The sequence below is a fragment of the Saimiri boliviensis genome, chromosome 12, assembly GCF_048565385.1.
Source record: "Saimiri boliviensis isolate mSaiBol1 chromosome 12, mSaiBol1.pri, whole genome shotgun sequence".
Classification (NCBI taxonomy): Eukaryota; Metazoa; Chordata; class Mammalia; order Primates; family Cebidae; genus Saimiri; species Saimiri boliviensis.
In genome coordinates, this window is record NC_133460.1 from 47,242,520 (window position 1) to 47,256,281 (window position 13,762).

Here is a 13,762-nt window from a genome sequence, read left to right on the forward strand (position 1 = left end):
ACATCCCTTAGCCAACCCTGGGGCTTATTTGCATTTTGGAATTATGCATTTTAAAGATTTTTTTAAAGCACCCAATAGGGTTCATAGTCTCATTTAGTGTATACCATTAATAGCTTCAACAATTCAGATCAGGTTTTTCTGCATAGTGAGAGGTGAAAATATTCTTTTCAGTTTTTTTAAATTTTAGAATTGCAGGTAAGAGACTGTGGACCTCTATAAATTCATATGGGCATGGAAATAGCAATCCAAAATTTAAGAGACCCTCCCTGAGCCATCCCTCTTTCTGAAAAATTTTGACTCTTACATGAGAACCACTGAAAGTTTAAATATTAAAACAATAAATTTTTATTAAACAGTTTCACGGCATTTTAAAATAAATTTTAAAAATAAATATTTGCATTGTAGCAGAAAGTCACATGTATTGCATCAACTCACTTTTACAATTTAATGGCATGAGATAACTAAGCATCAGCACCATAAAACTGTTAAAGATTTGTTTAATAAATTCAAGGAAATCGCTCTAAAGCACTGCAGCATCAATGATTTTGAAAGCTATAACCCAGAGACTGGTGCTCATAGTAGCCAGTTTCTTTTTATTACGGGCAAATGTAGAGACAAGAATTCTTCCAGTACTAAATAGTTTCAACAATCCCCCATCTCAGCATGTTGGGTCACAAAAGAGAAAAGAACTGCAGGTTATGTAGTATATTCCCTATTTGTGATTTAGGTTTGCACAAAGACACTTATTCTAGCAAAAAAGAAAAGACTGTTTCCACCATGCTACCTTTTTTTTTTCATAGTCTCAGAGGAAGATTGAAATCATAATTTTTAACCTTTAAAAGTCTGCTCAGGTTCAATTACAACCATAGAAACTGTACTGGTATCAGAACATAACTATTTTATTACAAAACTTAATACTATTTACAAAATGAAAAAATAATCAAATGACTATCGCAGGCCAAAGTTAAAGGTTTTTCACTCAATGATTGAAGAAAAATTAAGCAGTATTTCCATGCATTCACACCAGATCATTTCTGAAGTATGCAAACTCTTGAAATTTATGTTAGTAAAACTTTAATGTATTCACAATACCTGTATGTTTATTGGAAGATGGTCAAAAAAAAGCCATGGTTCTGTACAATAATATTAACAGTTTGTTCATTTTCCTTTAATTTTTTTGGCTTCCATGAACACTCGCAGATTGAATATTTTGCAAGTAAGAATTATAATAGTACCTCTGTCACCTTGCTGAATTCATCACCACAAGAAAAACACAAATAGTTTAATGCTTTTGCACTAAACTGAATAGTTAAAACTCCAAAGTTATATTAAACTGAAGCCTTCATTGTGATCAATAGCTTGGATCAGTTTAGAGCGTAGAGTTTCTTTTTCTGTATATTTTGGAAGATCCAGAAGATTAAAACAAGTATGGGAAACTGGGAGATATTCCTCACCACCTCCTGTTGGCTGGATGACTAGTTTCAGACTCTTCATGCCAAGAATAGGAATGCGATCACTACCTGTCAAAAATACTGCCAAGAAAAAAAATCAGTCAACCACTTCGAAACCAAAACTTAAAAGTAGCAAGTAAACTTTCGTACAGTCACTATAGCAGAGCTTCATATTAACATTTGCTCTAAGGTATTAACTTATTTCCTGAATTTGTGGAAGACAATTTTTTTGAGACGTACTAATTGCTCATCCGCACAAAATTTTTTTTTTCTTTCAAAGTATAATCTTAATACTGGCACAAAGGAAGTGCTTAATAAATGTTTGATAAGTGAATAATTACTGCCATTCCTAAAACATTTTGATAGCACCCTTTTTTTGGAGAACTCATTTAGGAACTAGTTGACAAACCAAATACAAAATGCAGTTTTGATTATGATTTATCTGTTTCTGTCATTTTTTGAGACTGAGTCTCGCTCAGTTGCCCAGGCTGGAGTGCAACGCTGTGATCTTGGCTCACTGCAACCTCCGCCTCCTGAATTCCAGTGATTCTCCTGCCTCAGCCTCCTGAGTAGCTGGTACCTGGCTAATTTTGGTATTTTTTAGTAGAGATGGAAGTTTTACCATATTGGCTAGGCTGGTCTCAAACTCCTGACCTTGTGTTCCACCCTCCTTGGCCTTTCAAAGTGCTGGGATTACAGGCATACACCACTGCACTCAGCCATTTCTGTTACTTTTTGTCAGAAATTTATAATGGGCAGCCAAAATTCAAAATCACTTTTTTTTTTTTTTTTTTTTTTTTTTTTTGAGATGAGTCTTGCTCTGTTGCCCAGGCTGGAGTGCAGTGGCACAATCACGGCTCATAGCAGCCTTGACCTCCTGGGCTCAAGCAATCCTCTCACCTCAGCTACTGGAGTAGCTGGGCGCACAGGCGCGTGTCACCAAGCCCAAGGCTAATTTTTGTAGAGATGTGGTTGTGCCATGTTGCCCAGGCTCAAATCACTCTTAAAGAGTAATGATTTCTCATCCTTAAGACACAGAAAAATTTTGACCAAGATTCTCAAAGAGATTGCCAAAATATTCTTGTCAATTGCAGGAATATCAAAGAAAATGTCACTGATTTAGACACAAATTCCGACAACTTTAAAAATAAGTCAAATTTCAATTAGAATATGGACTTTAACAGGAGGATACACAGGCATCAGTTATAATGAGGGAACTAAGGCCTGAAACTGTTTCATTTTATATGGAAATTCCTAAAGGTTTAGTCTTGAACCAAAAGAAAAAGAAAATGAAGACCAAACAGGGAAAAGGGCATGTATACAGTTGGCCCTCCATATCTGTGGGTTCTGTATCCATGGATTCAACCAACTGCAAATTGAAAATGTTCTCAAAAAATGGATGCTTGTGACTACTGAAATGTTGACTTTCTTTCTTGACATTGGTTCCCAACAATACAGTATAACAACTATTTACATAGTATTTACATTGTATGAGGTATTATTAATACAAGTACATTCATGTGTCATTAAGTTCTGAGAAATGCAGCATTAGGCGATTTTGTTGTATAAACATCATATATTTACACAACCTAGACAGTATAGTCTACTACACACTTAGGCTACAAACCTGTACAGCATGCTAACTGTGCTGAACCCTGTATGTAACTGTAACACAACAATAAGTATTTGTGTATCTAAACACAGAAAACGTACAGTAAAATTAAGGTATTATAATTTTATGGGACCACTATCGTATATGTGGTCTCTCATTCACTGAAAAGTCATTATGTGGCACATGACTGTAATCTGGACATGATTTAAAGTGTAAGGATGCGTGTAGGTTAAATGCAAATACTGTGCCAATTTATGTAAGAAACCTGAGCATCTGTTGGATTTAGGTATCCTTGGCGGTGAGGTCTTAGAACCAACCACCCATGTATGCTGAGGGATGACTATTCTAGAGATCTTTTTAGAAATCTAAATTCTACAATCCTAGTTGATTGTAACCACAGTTTATTATAACATAGCTATAGTTTGCTTTCATTTCCAAGTTAGCTTCCGTTTTACTTCATAGAAGCAATGCCATTTTGGAGGCAAACTGAATTTAGCCTTTGAAATAAGAAAATAAATGTACTGAAGAGTGCAGATCAGTTCTTTTATCAAAAAAATTATTTGAAAATTAAAAACAGGACTTTGGAATAAGATTGTAATTAGATTCCAGTCTCATAAAATAGACAACCAGTTAGAAATACTTACACAGAAACTGTTTCTTCTTTTCCAATGGTAATTCGTGAAATACTTCCCAAAAAATTTTTATCGTGGGATGTTCTGCCCAATATTCCCCTTTGTATTCTGTATTCTAAAAACAACATAATCTTTTATTAGTATTAAGGGATATTAGTTTTGTTTTGAATCTGGCAAACTGGCTAATGTATTATTAACACATAAAGCTAACATGGTCCAGGAGTTTGAAACTCATGCAATTCAATGGACTGCTCACTACTTCCTGGACATTTACAATCTGAAGCTATTAGTTCCAGGAGAAAAAGAAGAAACATGTAACAATCGCCAGAAATCTCTCCCAGCACTTCAAAGAACAAGACAGGATCATAATATCATCTTCAAAAGTAAATATTTAAAGAGAAACTAGATTACTGAAATAATGTTATGGGACTATTAAAAGTTTGACATGAAATTATCTGTGATAATTAGAAAATTTTCACTTTCTGTATTCATGAACAGAAGTAAAACATTACATTCTATCCCTCCTTTTAAAAATATGGTACTAAGCAACACTAAAAATTTTCTGAGCTAGTTTCCAAGATGGCCACTTGCCTCCTGGTATTCATGGCCGTGTGTTGTAAGGATATTGTGAATATAGAGGATGTATGATTTCTGAGACAATCATAAAAAAAACCTATGGTTTCAACCCTTCTTCTGGATCACTCACTCTGGGGAGGACCAGTTGTCATTTCATGAGGATATTCAAACATCCCTATATGGAGAGAAGTATTCATGGTCCTATATTAAGGCCTCCTGCCAACAGTTATGTGACTAAGCCACCTTGGAAGTGAATCTCTATCCTTAACTAGGCGCGTTTAGATGACTACAGCACCAGCCAGTATTCTGACTGTAACTTCACGAGAGAACCCTGAGCCCAAACTACTCAGCTAAGCCACTCCTGAATTCCTGACCTACAGAAACTATGAGAAAGCAAAGTTTTATGGTTATTTTGAAGCCAGTAAGTTTTGGGGTAATTTGCAGCAATAGGACTAATAGATCTCTTTCAAAAATATTAGTACTGGCTGGGGATGGTGGCTCACGCCTGTAATGTCAGCACTTTGGGAGGCAGAGGTGAGCGTATCACTTGAGGTCAGTTCTAGACCAGCCTGGCCAACATAGGGAAACCCTGTTTCTATTAAAAATACAAACATTAGCCAGGCGTGGTGGCAGGCGCCTGTTGGCCAAGCTACTTAGGGGGCTGAAGCAGGAGAACCAGTTGAATCTGAGAGGCAGAGGTTGCAGTGAACCAAGACTGTGCCATTGCACTCCAGCCTGGTCAGTAAGACTGAAACTCTGCGTCTCAAAAAAAAAGAAAATTAGTACTAGGAGAGAAGGGGATAGGAAGCAGAAAGGAAATAGTTTATATTGTGAAGTGTTCTTTTTTTTTTTTCGAGACAGAGTTTCGCTCTTGTTACCCAGGCTGGAGTGCGATGGCGCGATCTCGGCTCACTGCAACCTCCGCCTCCTGGGTTCAGGCAATTCTCCTGCCTCAGCCTCCTGAGTAGGTGGGATGACAGGCACGCGCCACCATGCCCAGCTCATTTTTTGTATTTTTAGTAGAGATGGGGTTTCACCATGTTGACCTGGATGGTCTCGATCTCTTGACCTCGTGATCCACCCGCCTCGGCCTCCCACAGTGCTGGGATTACAGGCGTGAGCCACCGTGCCTGGCCTAAGATGTCCTGTCTTAACTGAATGAACACTTCCATCAACTGTCACTTCAGGCAGGGTTTCAAGTACTTACTGAGCACTCTTCTAGGTGCTGGAAATACAGCAGCGAACAAAGAGGCAAAAATTCTCCCCTCATGGTGCTTACATTGTAGCGGGGGTGGCGGGGGTGGGGGGGGGGAGGAGCAACCGTAAAGACAAATAAGTAAAATTATGTCAAATCCAAAGAAGCAAAATAAAACAGTGAGGGGAGAGAGGATATGTACGCAGGAGAGAGGATTGCAATTTTTCTATCAGTTATCCAGTGAAGGTCTCTGAGAAGGAATAAACACATAAAGGAAGGGCAAGAATCTTTTGAGCTTATCAGGCACATGGAAAAGGAAAACAGAAGTGCCCTTAGACTGGAGTGTGCGTGGAGGGATCTGAGCTCAGCAAAGAAGTTAATAAGGCTGAGGCAGAGTGAGAGGAACAATGACAGAAGATGAGGCAAGGAAGGACAAATTGTGTAGGATCTAAAGAGTGATGAGAAGCTGTTATATCATTTTCGTTTTAAGGTGATTAGCGGTGGAATCCATTTCCACTGGGGGACCCCTTAGAGTTCGTATCTACAGGCTTCTTCTCTTGAGCAGATCAGTTTACCTCCACACAGGACCTTTCAATCTCCTTCCTGAAGGATTTACATCTGGCTACCAAGCTGCGAGGCATCCTGTTTTACCTAGTTTCCCAAATTGTAAAGCCTTTCTCCCAAGCTGTCTTTTGCTGGGTAGGAGAGGAGACGTGAATGGTCCAATTATTCTTTAAAATTGCTGTAAAGTAATTCTATTATCCTTAGTCCAACCCTCATCCCTGTCATTAACAGTAACATGGTATTCTTGAGTCTTTCAGATTCTAGGGCAGGCGTCCCCAAACTTTTTACACAGGGGGCCAGTTCACTGTCCTTCAGACCGTTGGAGGGCCGCCACATACTGTGCTCCTTTCACTGACCACCAATGAAAGCGGTGCCCCTTCCTGAAGTGCGGCAGGGGGCTGGATAAACGGCCTCAGGGGGCCGCATGCGGCCCACGGGCCATAGTTTGGGGACACCCGTTCTAGGGTATAAAATGAGTTGCCTCCTGACAATCCTGTCCCTCTAGAGGCTTAGAATTCAATTTTTCTCTGCTCTAAGTCACTCATCAATTTATCTCCTTATTTTCTGTCTTCTAAAACTATTTCTTCTCTTGTTCATTAAATTTTCATTTTTCTGTGTGTGTATTCCTATTTTTATTCCATTACTGTCATTCTAGTGAGATTTTGGGAGGGAGCAACTATGTTTATTCCATAATGTTTAATTAGAAGTCCTAATTATTATTAAAATCTTATTCCTTAAATTACTAAACAGTAAAACTGGCCATTTTCTGATGTGTATATAGTTCTGTAAGTTCTAAGAAGATGTGCAGATCTGTGTAATCGCTGCCACAATTAGGGTACTGAACAGTCCCATCACTGTTATGCTCTGAGATGTCTCTTGTGCTACCTCCTCTGAAGTCACACCTTCCCGCTCAACCCCTAGCTCCTATTCACTATAACTGTTTGTCTTTTTAAGAATGCCACATAAATGGAACCATACAGTATGCAATAATTTGAAACTGGCTTTCTTTACTCAGCATAAAGCCTCAGAGTCACCCAGTTGTTGCATGCATCAATAGTGCCTTTTTTTTCTTTTTTGAGATAGGGTCTTACTTTGTTGCCTACATCAGAGTGCGATCGAGGCCCACTGCAGCCTCCACCTCCTGGGCTCAAGGGATCCTCCCACTTCAGCCTATTGAGTAGCTGGGACTAGGGGTGCACACAACCATGACCAGCTAATTTTTGTATTTTTTGTAAGTAATGGGGTTTCATCATGTTGCCCATACTGGCGAACTCCTGGGCTCAAGCAATTTGCCAGCCTTAGCCTCCCAAAGTGCCAGGATTATCGGTGCTGTGCATTTTTTTTTAACACTTAGTAGTTATTCTGCTGAATAGGTATACTGTAATTGGTTTACCCATTCACCCACAGAAGGACATCTAGGTTGTTTACAGTTTTTCACTCACTTGCAAATTTTAAAAAGTATTTAAAAATTAAGGTAAAACACACATACCATACAGTTTACTTCTTAATCATTTTAAGTGTACACTTCAGTAGCATTAATCACATTCACATTGTTGTACCACCATCCATCTCCAGAATTCTTTTCATCTTGTAAAACTGAAACTCTGTTCCCTTTGTTTATAGACTTTTGTGTGACTATAACTTAATACCTGGGAGTAGGACGGCTAGGTCATACAGTAAATGCATGTTTAACATCCCATTTTGTGTCCCCACCAGCAACATATAAATGTTCCTGACACTTTGCACCTATGAAGATGACTAACATAAAAAAATAGAGTGGTAAGTGCTAGCTGTTTTTTTTTTTATGTTAGTCATCTTAATAGGTGCACAGTAGCTGACTAATTATAAATGCACAAATTACAGGATGCTGTATTATAAAGATGGAAAGTTGACAGGTCAATGCTGCATGTATCTTCTTCAAAGCTGATCTAAACCATGCACTTTCTGTCACTCAGGCTGGAGTGCAGTGGCATAATCTCGGCTAACTGCAAACTCTGCCTCCCGGGTTCAAGTGATTCTCATGCCTCATCCTTCCAAGTTGCTGGGATTACAGGCGTGCGCCACCACACCTGGCTAATTTTTGTATTTTCAGTAGAGACGGGGTTTCACCATGTTGGCCAGGCTGGTCTCAAATTCCTGGCCTCAAGTGATCCACCATACCTGGCTTAACCTAACACTTTCTATTAAATGTTTATTGGAAGACATATTTGATAATTACTCTGCTACAAAACGTGACACTGAGACTAAACAGAAAAAAGGAAACAAAGATTTTTAAACATCACATCTGCTTTTCATAATGGTTTTCCTAGGACTGAGGCAGAATGAAACCCCATTCAATTTTGGCTAGGGCTTCATAGATGACATTTTTCTTTTGAGACAGGGTCCTGCTCTGCCATCCAGGTGGAGTGCAGTAGTATAAACATGGCTTACTGCAGCCTCAATCACCTGGACTCAAGTGATGCTCCCATCCCAGCCTTCCAGGAGTAGAGTAGCTAGGAGAATAGGTGTTTGCCACCACATCTGGCCAATTTTAAAAATTATTTTTATTTATTTTTTTGAGACAGAGTCTTGCTCTCTCGCCCAGGCTGGAGTGCAGTGGCGCAATCAATCTCAGCTCACTCCAACCTCCGCCTCCCAGATTCAAGCAATTCTCCTGCCTCAGCCTCCTGAGTAGCTGGGATCATAGGCACATGTCACCATGCCCAGCTAATTTTTGTATTTTTAGTAGAGACGGGGTTTCACCAAGTTGGCCAGGCTGGTCTTGAACTCCTGATCTCAGGTGATCCACTCACCTTGGCCTCCCAAAGTGCTGGGATTACAGGCATGAGCCACTGTGCCCGGCCTAAATTATTTTTAGAGATGAGATCTCGTTATGTTGCCCAGGCTGCTGCTGAACTCCTGCCCTCAAATGATCCTCTTGCCTAAGCATCCCAAAGTGCTGGAAATACAGGCAGGAGCCATTGTGCCTGGCCAGAGTTTTCTGTATCAATACTACCAATTACAATAGTGCCTAATTCATACCCAGTTCAAATCCATTCATTGTGGGGTAAGAAGGGTAGAGTGCTTGCTTCCCTGTAAAATGAGTGTAATAAAGTATATAAAATAAAAAATAATACATAAAAAGGCAAGATTTCCACATATAAGTGACATTCTTCTTTTGCCTTTCCATTTAAGCAACATCAGAGATTAGTTTTCCCCTACCTTTTCTAATTCCTTCCAATCATAGTTTGTATTTCCAATGACCATTGCTTGTAGTTCATTAGGCTGAAAGAGCAGCAGAACTTTTCCTCCACAGACCTTATGAAAGCCCGCGTGAAAAGCATCAAACAAGGAAGCCACTGATTTATTGAATATGTAATCCACATAAGCATCAACAAACTCTTGCCTAGAAATGAAAAAGCACACATGTACAGATTATGAAAATCATTTATGAAGAATACATAATATAGTCTTATTAAAACTTCAGGCTGGGCATGGTGGCTCATGCCTATAATCTCAGCACTTTGGGAGGCTGTGGCAGGCAGATCACAAGGTCAAGAGATTGAGACCATCCTGGTCAACATGGTGAAGCCCTGTCTCTACTAAAAATACAAAAATTAGCTGGGCATGGTGGCGTGCACCTGTAGTCCCAGCTACTCGGGAGGCCGAGGCAGGAGAATTGCTTGAACCCAGGAGGTGGAGGTTGCAGTGAGCCGAGATTGCGCCATTGCACTCCAGCCTGGGTAACAAGGGTGAAACTCTGTCTCAAAACAAAAACAAAAAACAAACAAAAAAAAACTTCACGTGCTCTTGCAATTTCTGCTACATATCTACAAAACTGAGAATGTATGAGCGGGTTTCAAACAGGATAAAATTAAAGTCATTATGGAAAAAGCTGTTATTCTTTCTATATGAAAATCAGCTATATCCATGAGGCATTTAATTACTCTTAGGATATTCCCTTTTTTTTTTTTTTAGACGGAGTCTCACTCTGTCACCCAGACTGGAGTGCAGTGGCATAATCTTGGCTCACTGCAACCTCTGCAACCTGGGTTCAAGAGATTCTCTTGCCTCAGCCTCCTGAGTAGCTGAGATTACAGGTGCCTTCCACCATGCCCAGCTAATTTTTGTATTTTCAGTAGAGACGGGGTTTCAACATATTGGTCAGGCTGGTCTTCAACTCCTGACCTCATGATCCACCCGCTTCAGCCTCCCAAAGTTCTGGGATTACAGGTGTGAGCCACTGTGTCCAGCCTTAGGCTATTCTTGATGGAAAAAATGTCATTTCCTAATGGGGAGAATGATGCAAATGGCTATCAAAATAATTTTGGTATTCAGACCATTATACAAACTATAGCCTTCTTTTCCTGTTCCAAGGAATCTGAACATTTATTTTAATAAGTACCTAAGAGAGGGTACTAAGCATTCTTATAGGATAATCATTAAAGAGTACAAGCATAGTTTTTTTTTAAACGTATGTGTGACTCACATGACTCACAAACATAATCACTTCTGATTCTCTTCTCTTATGATATGAAAGGAAACTCTAAAGAAAGAAAGGAAGCCACTTTAACCCCTGAATTTGAACCACCATTTTATTCAATTTGTTTTGTTTTGCTAGCCAAAAATTTTTTATGATGCTACCTGGTCAAACAAATAATGAGAATAGGTACTAGAAGACTTCACTATTTCATATCTTTGTTCTGTAAGTAATAAAGGATGATTTGCAATAGGAGTAATGGTAAATTGCCTTTAAAAACCAAATTAAAAAAAAAAAGAATATTTAGAAAGGTCCTAAAATTTTTTCACATTACAAAAACAGCTTTATTTTTATCAAAGTAAGACATATCAATAGTTTAAAATACCAAATAATAGCAATCCTAATAGCCAACATTTACTGAGCACTACATGTGCTAGGTCTATTCTAAGTACCTTAAAATATTGTCTCATCTAATCCTCAAAATAATGCCATGAAGGTACAATTTGTCATTCCATTTAACAGAGAAGGACACCTAGGCACTGAGACATCAACTAATTTACTTAACGTTATAAAGCTTCTAAGTAGCCGAATAGGATTCAATCCTTTGGACCAAGCCCCTGGCAACAGTCACTACTAAAGAATTGTAACAAAATAGAAGGGAGCAAAGCAACTCTGTCCTGCACTTCTCCATCAGAAATTCCTGCTATTCAAAGGTAACTCTTTGTTAACTCTTTTTGCTATTCCAGTTGATATTTATATTCAAGCTTTTAACAACACAGTTCTATAGTTACTCCTTAAAATTTCAATTTGGTTTGGATTTATGTTTTAATGGAGTCTCGCTCTGTTGCCCGCTCTTGTTGCCCACACTGGAGTGTAATGGTGTGATTTTGGCTCACTGCAACCTCGGCCTCCCCTACTGGGTTCAAGCGATTCTTCTGCCTCAGCCTCCTGAGTAGCTGGGATTATAGGCATGCGCCCGACTAATTTTGTATTTTTAATAGAGACGTAGTTTCTCCATGCTGGTCAGGCTGGTTTCAAACTCCTGGCCACAGCTGATCTACCGCGCCAGGCCAGATTTACCTTTAATGTAATTATCCCATTCACTTTCCACTCTCCTGCACATCTATTATATTTATATAATAATTTTTGGCTCAATATTTGTTAACATTTCTATATTATTCAGTTAAGCTGTATTCTATGATTACTTTTCTCTTAAAAAGAACTTCTAGCGGGCCCCGTGGCTCACGCCTGTAATCCCAGCATTTTGGGAGGTTGAGGTGGGCGGATCACAAGGTCAGGAGTTCGAGACCAGCCTGGCCAACATGGTGAAACCCCGTCTCTACTAAAAATATAAAAATTAGCTGGAAGTGGTAATGGGCACCTGTAGTCCCAGCTACTCGGGAGGCTGAGGCAGAAGAATCCCCTGAACCCAGGAGGTAGAGGTCGTAGTGAGCAGAGATCGCGCCACTGTACTCAGGCCTGGGTGACAGAGGGAGACTCTGCCTCAAAACAACAACAAAAACTTCTATTTTCCTTAGTTTGCTACTTCATCCCCAACTTCTCCAAAAGAAATATTCATTTCCTCTAGATTCATTCAAAATATTAGGTGCTATCAGTTGCATTTCTCTCCTCAAGCCCTCTATACTCTTGGTGTAATTCAGATAGTTAGCTCTCTAAATCTACACAGCTATTGATCCTTCAGAAAGAATCTTTGCTTGTTTGAATCCTGGTGGTGTTTTGTTGCGTTTATAATCCTTTGTCTTCCTCTTTCTTCGTTTAATTCCTTTAGTAGATAGAACACATCCTCCAGTAGCTTCCTGAGAAAAAGGCAGCAGAAGTAAATTCTCTGAGACTGTGCATGTATGAAAATGTTTTTAAACACTCACACACTTGATAATTTGGATACAGAATTTTAAGTTAAAAGTAATTTTCTTCCAGAATTTTGTTCTGCTAGCTTCCAGTGTTCTTTACAAGTCTGATGTTATTGATTCTTAAGTCTGTTGGTTTTTTTGACCATTTTAGGGTTCTTTTATCTTTGAAAATTTCATGTATCTTGTCTTGGTATTGATCTTTTTTCCACTTCTCACACTTTCAATCTTGAAAGGATGTCATTCGTTTCTGGAAAGTTGTTTTTTTTAAAAATATTTTATTGACAAATTTCATTCATTCCATTTCTTTCAAATGAAATTATTTTTCTATTTTTAATTGTATGTCATGCATCATTCTGAGGATACTGATTTCAGTCTCCTCCAACGTTTTGTCCTTCAACCTGCATGGTTCCTGGCTTCTTGCCATTCTTTTTGACTGTTTTGGTCTTTTCTTTAATGTCTATTGATCTTTGACTATTGAGTTACATTTTAAATGTTGGGCAGTTTTCCCAGAAGTGGATCTTCCACTATACAGTGCCAAGGAGGAGGGAGTTATAGATTTTCAGAACCTAATCTCCCTGTTTTCAGTTTAGCTCCTTGCCTGTGGCAGTGTCCAGGTGTCCTCAAATCCACAGTCCCTTTAGTTCAATTTCTCCAGAAGGTAAATTTCCGATCTCCTGCCCAGTCTGGATAGAGGTAGTTGCCAGGTTCCTGGTGTGCTAAGGGAAACTAGCACTTTCATTGTTGTTTTAAATCCAGTGTTAGCATGGGAAACTAGTTTCTAACTGCTTCTTGTAAGAGTCAACCTTTGTTTCTAGCATTTCCCCAAACACCATGCACTTTCTAAAGGTATGTTTTATTCTCAGCACCTCAACTTTTGTTCTGTGAAGTGATCCAGCTGGCTTCTTGGCCCCTCTTTCCATTTTATGTTGCAGCTTTCTCTGGTTTGCGAAGGTTAATTTTGACTATTTTCGGGCTTCCAAAAATGTTTGCTGCTGTCACTTCTCCCTTATCTTTGCTTTAATGTCTTCCAGGGATTTCAGAAGGAAAAGGCAGATTATTTCCTCATTAACCACTCAAAATTAAAGTTTTATTGAAGTAAAAACTCAGGGTTGTGACACGTTTTCTACATACAGAAGAAAATGTCTACTCAATCTTATTATTCCCACTGTTGCTGCTATAATTCACTTACCGATTTTGTTTGTTAACAGCTGTGTCTGCACCATTTACAACCAGCTCTTTCACTTCTGTTGCACCAAAGTTTTCAACTGTGATCTATTAATTTAAATTTTTAAAAAAAGTCAATGTCAGACTCAAAGCTTAGAGTATTTTAATAATCTGTTATTATATTCTACCTTTCTCTCATTTAATAAAAAGACTAATAAATTTGAGATAAAATTCTGCT

The 13,762-nt window shown here is 38.9% G+C and overlaps 1 protein-coding gene across 7 annotated transcripts in view; it reads right to left on the reverse strand.

Annotated features, from left to right (window-relative positions):
* Nucleotides 1-321: 321 nt before the first annotated feature.
* Nucleotides 322-13,762, reverse strand: part of HERC4 (HECT and RLD domain containing E3 ubiquitin protein ligase 4) — a 147,359-nt gene continuing 133,918 nt past the window's right edge. For 5 of the 7 annotated variants that reach the window (XM_003928678.4, XM_003928679.4, XM_074382299.1 and 2 more), the window contains 4 exons: nt 13,550-13,632; nt 9,232-9,415; nt 3,708-3,810; nt 322-1,532 (listed from right to left, as the gene is read on the reverse strand). In XM_003928678.4, coding sequence (XP_003928727.1) covers nt 1,324-1,532; nt 3,708-3,810; nt 9,232-9,415; nt 13,550-13,632 — 579 coding nt within the window. In that variant the 3' untranslated portion in view covers nt 322-1,323. The other 2 variants (XM_074382302.1, XM_074382303.1) reach the window with 2 other exon arrangements.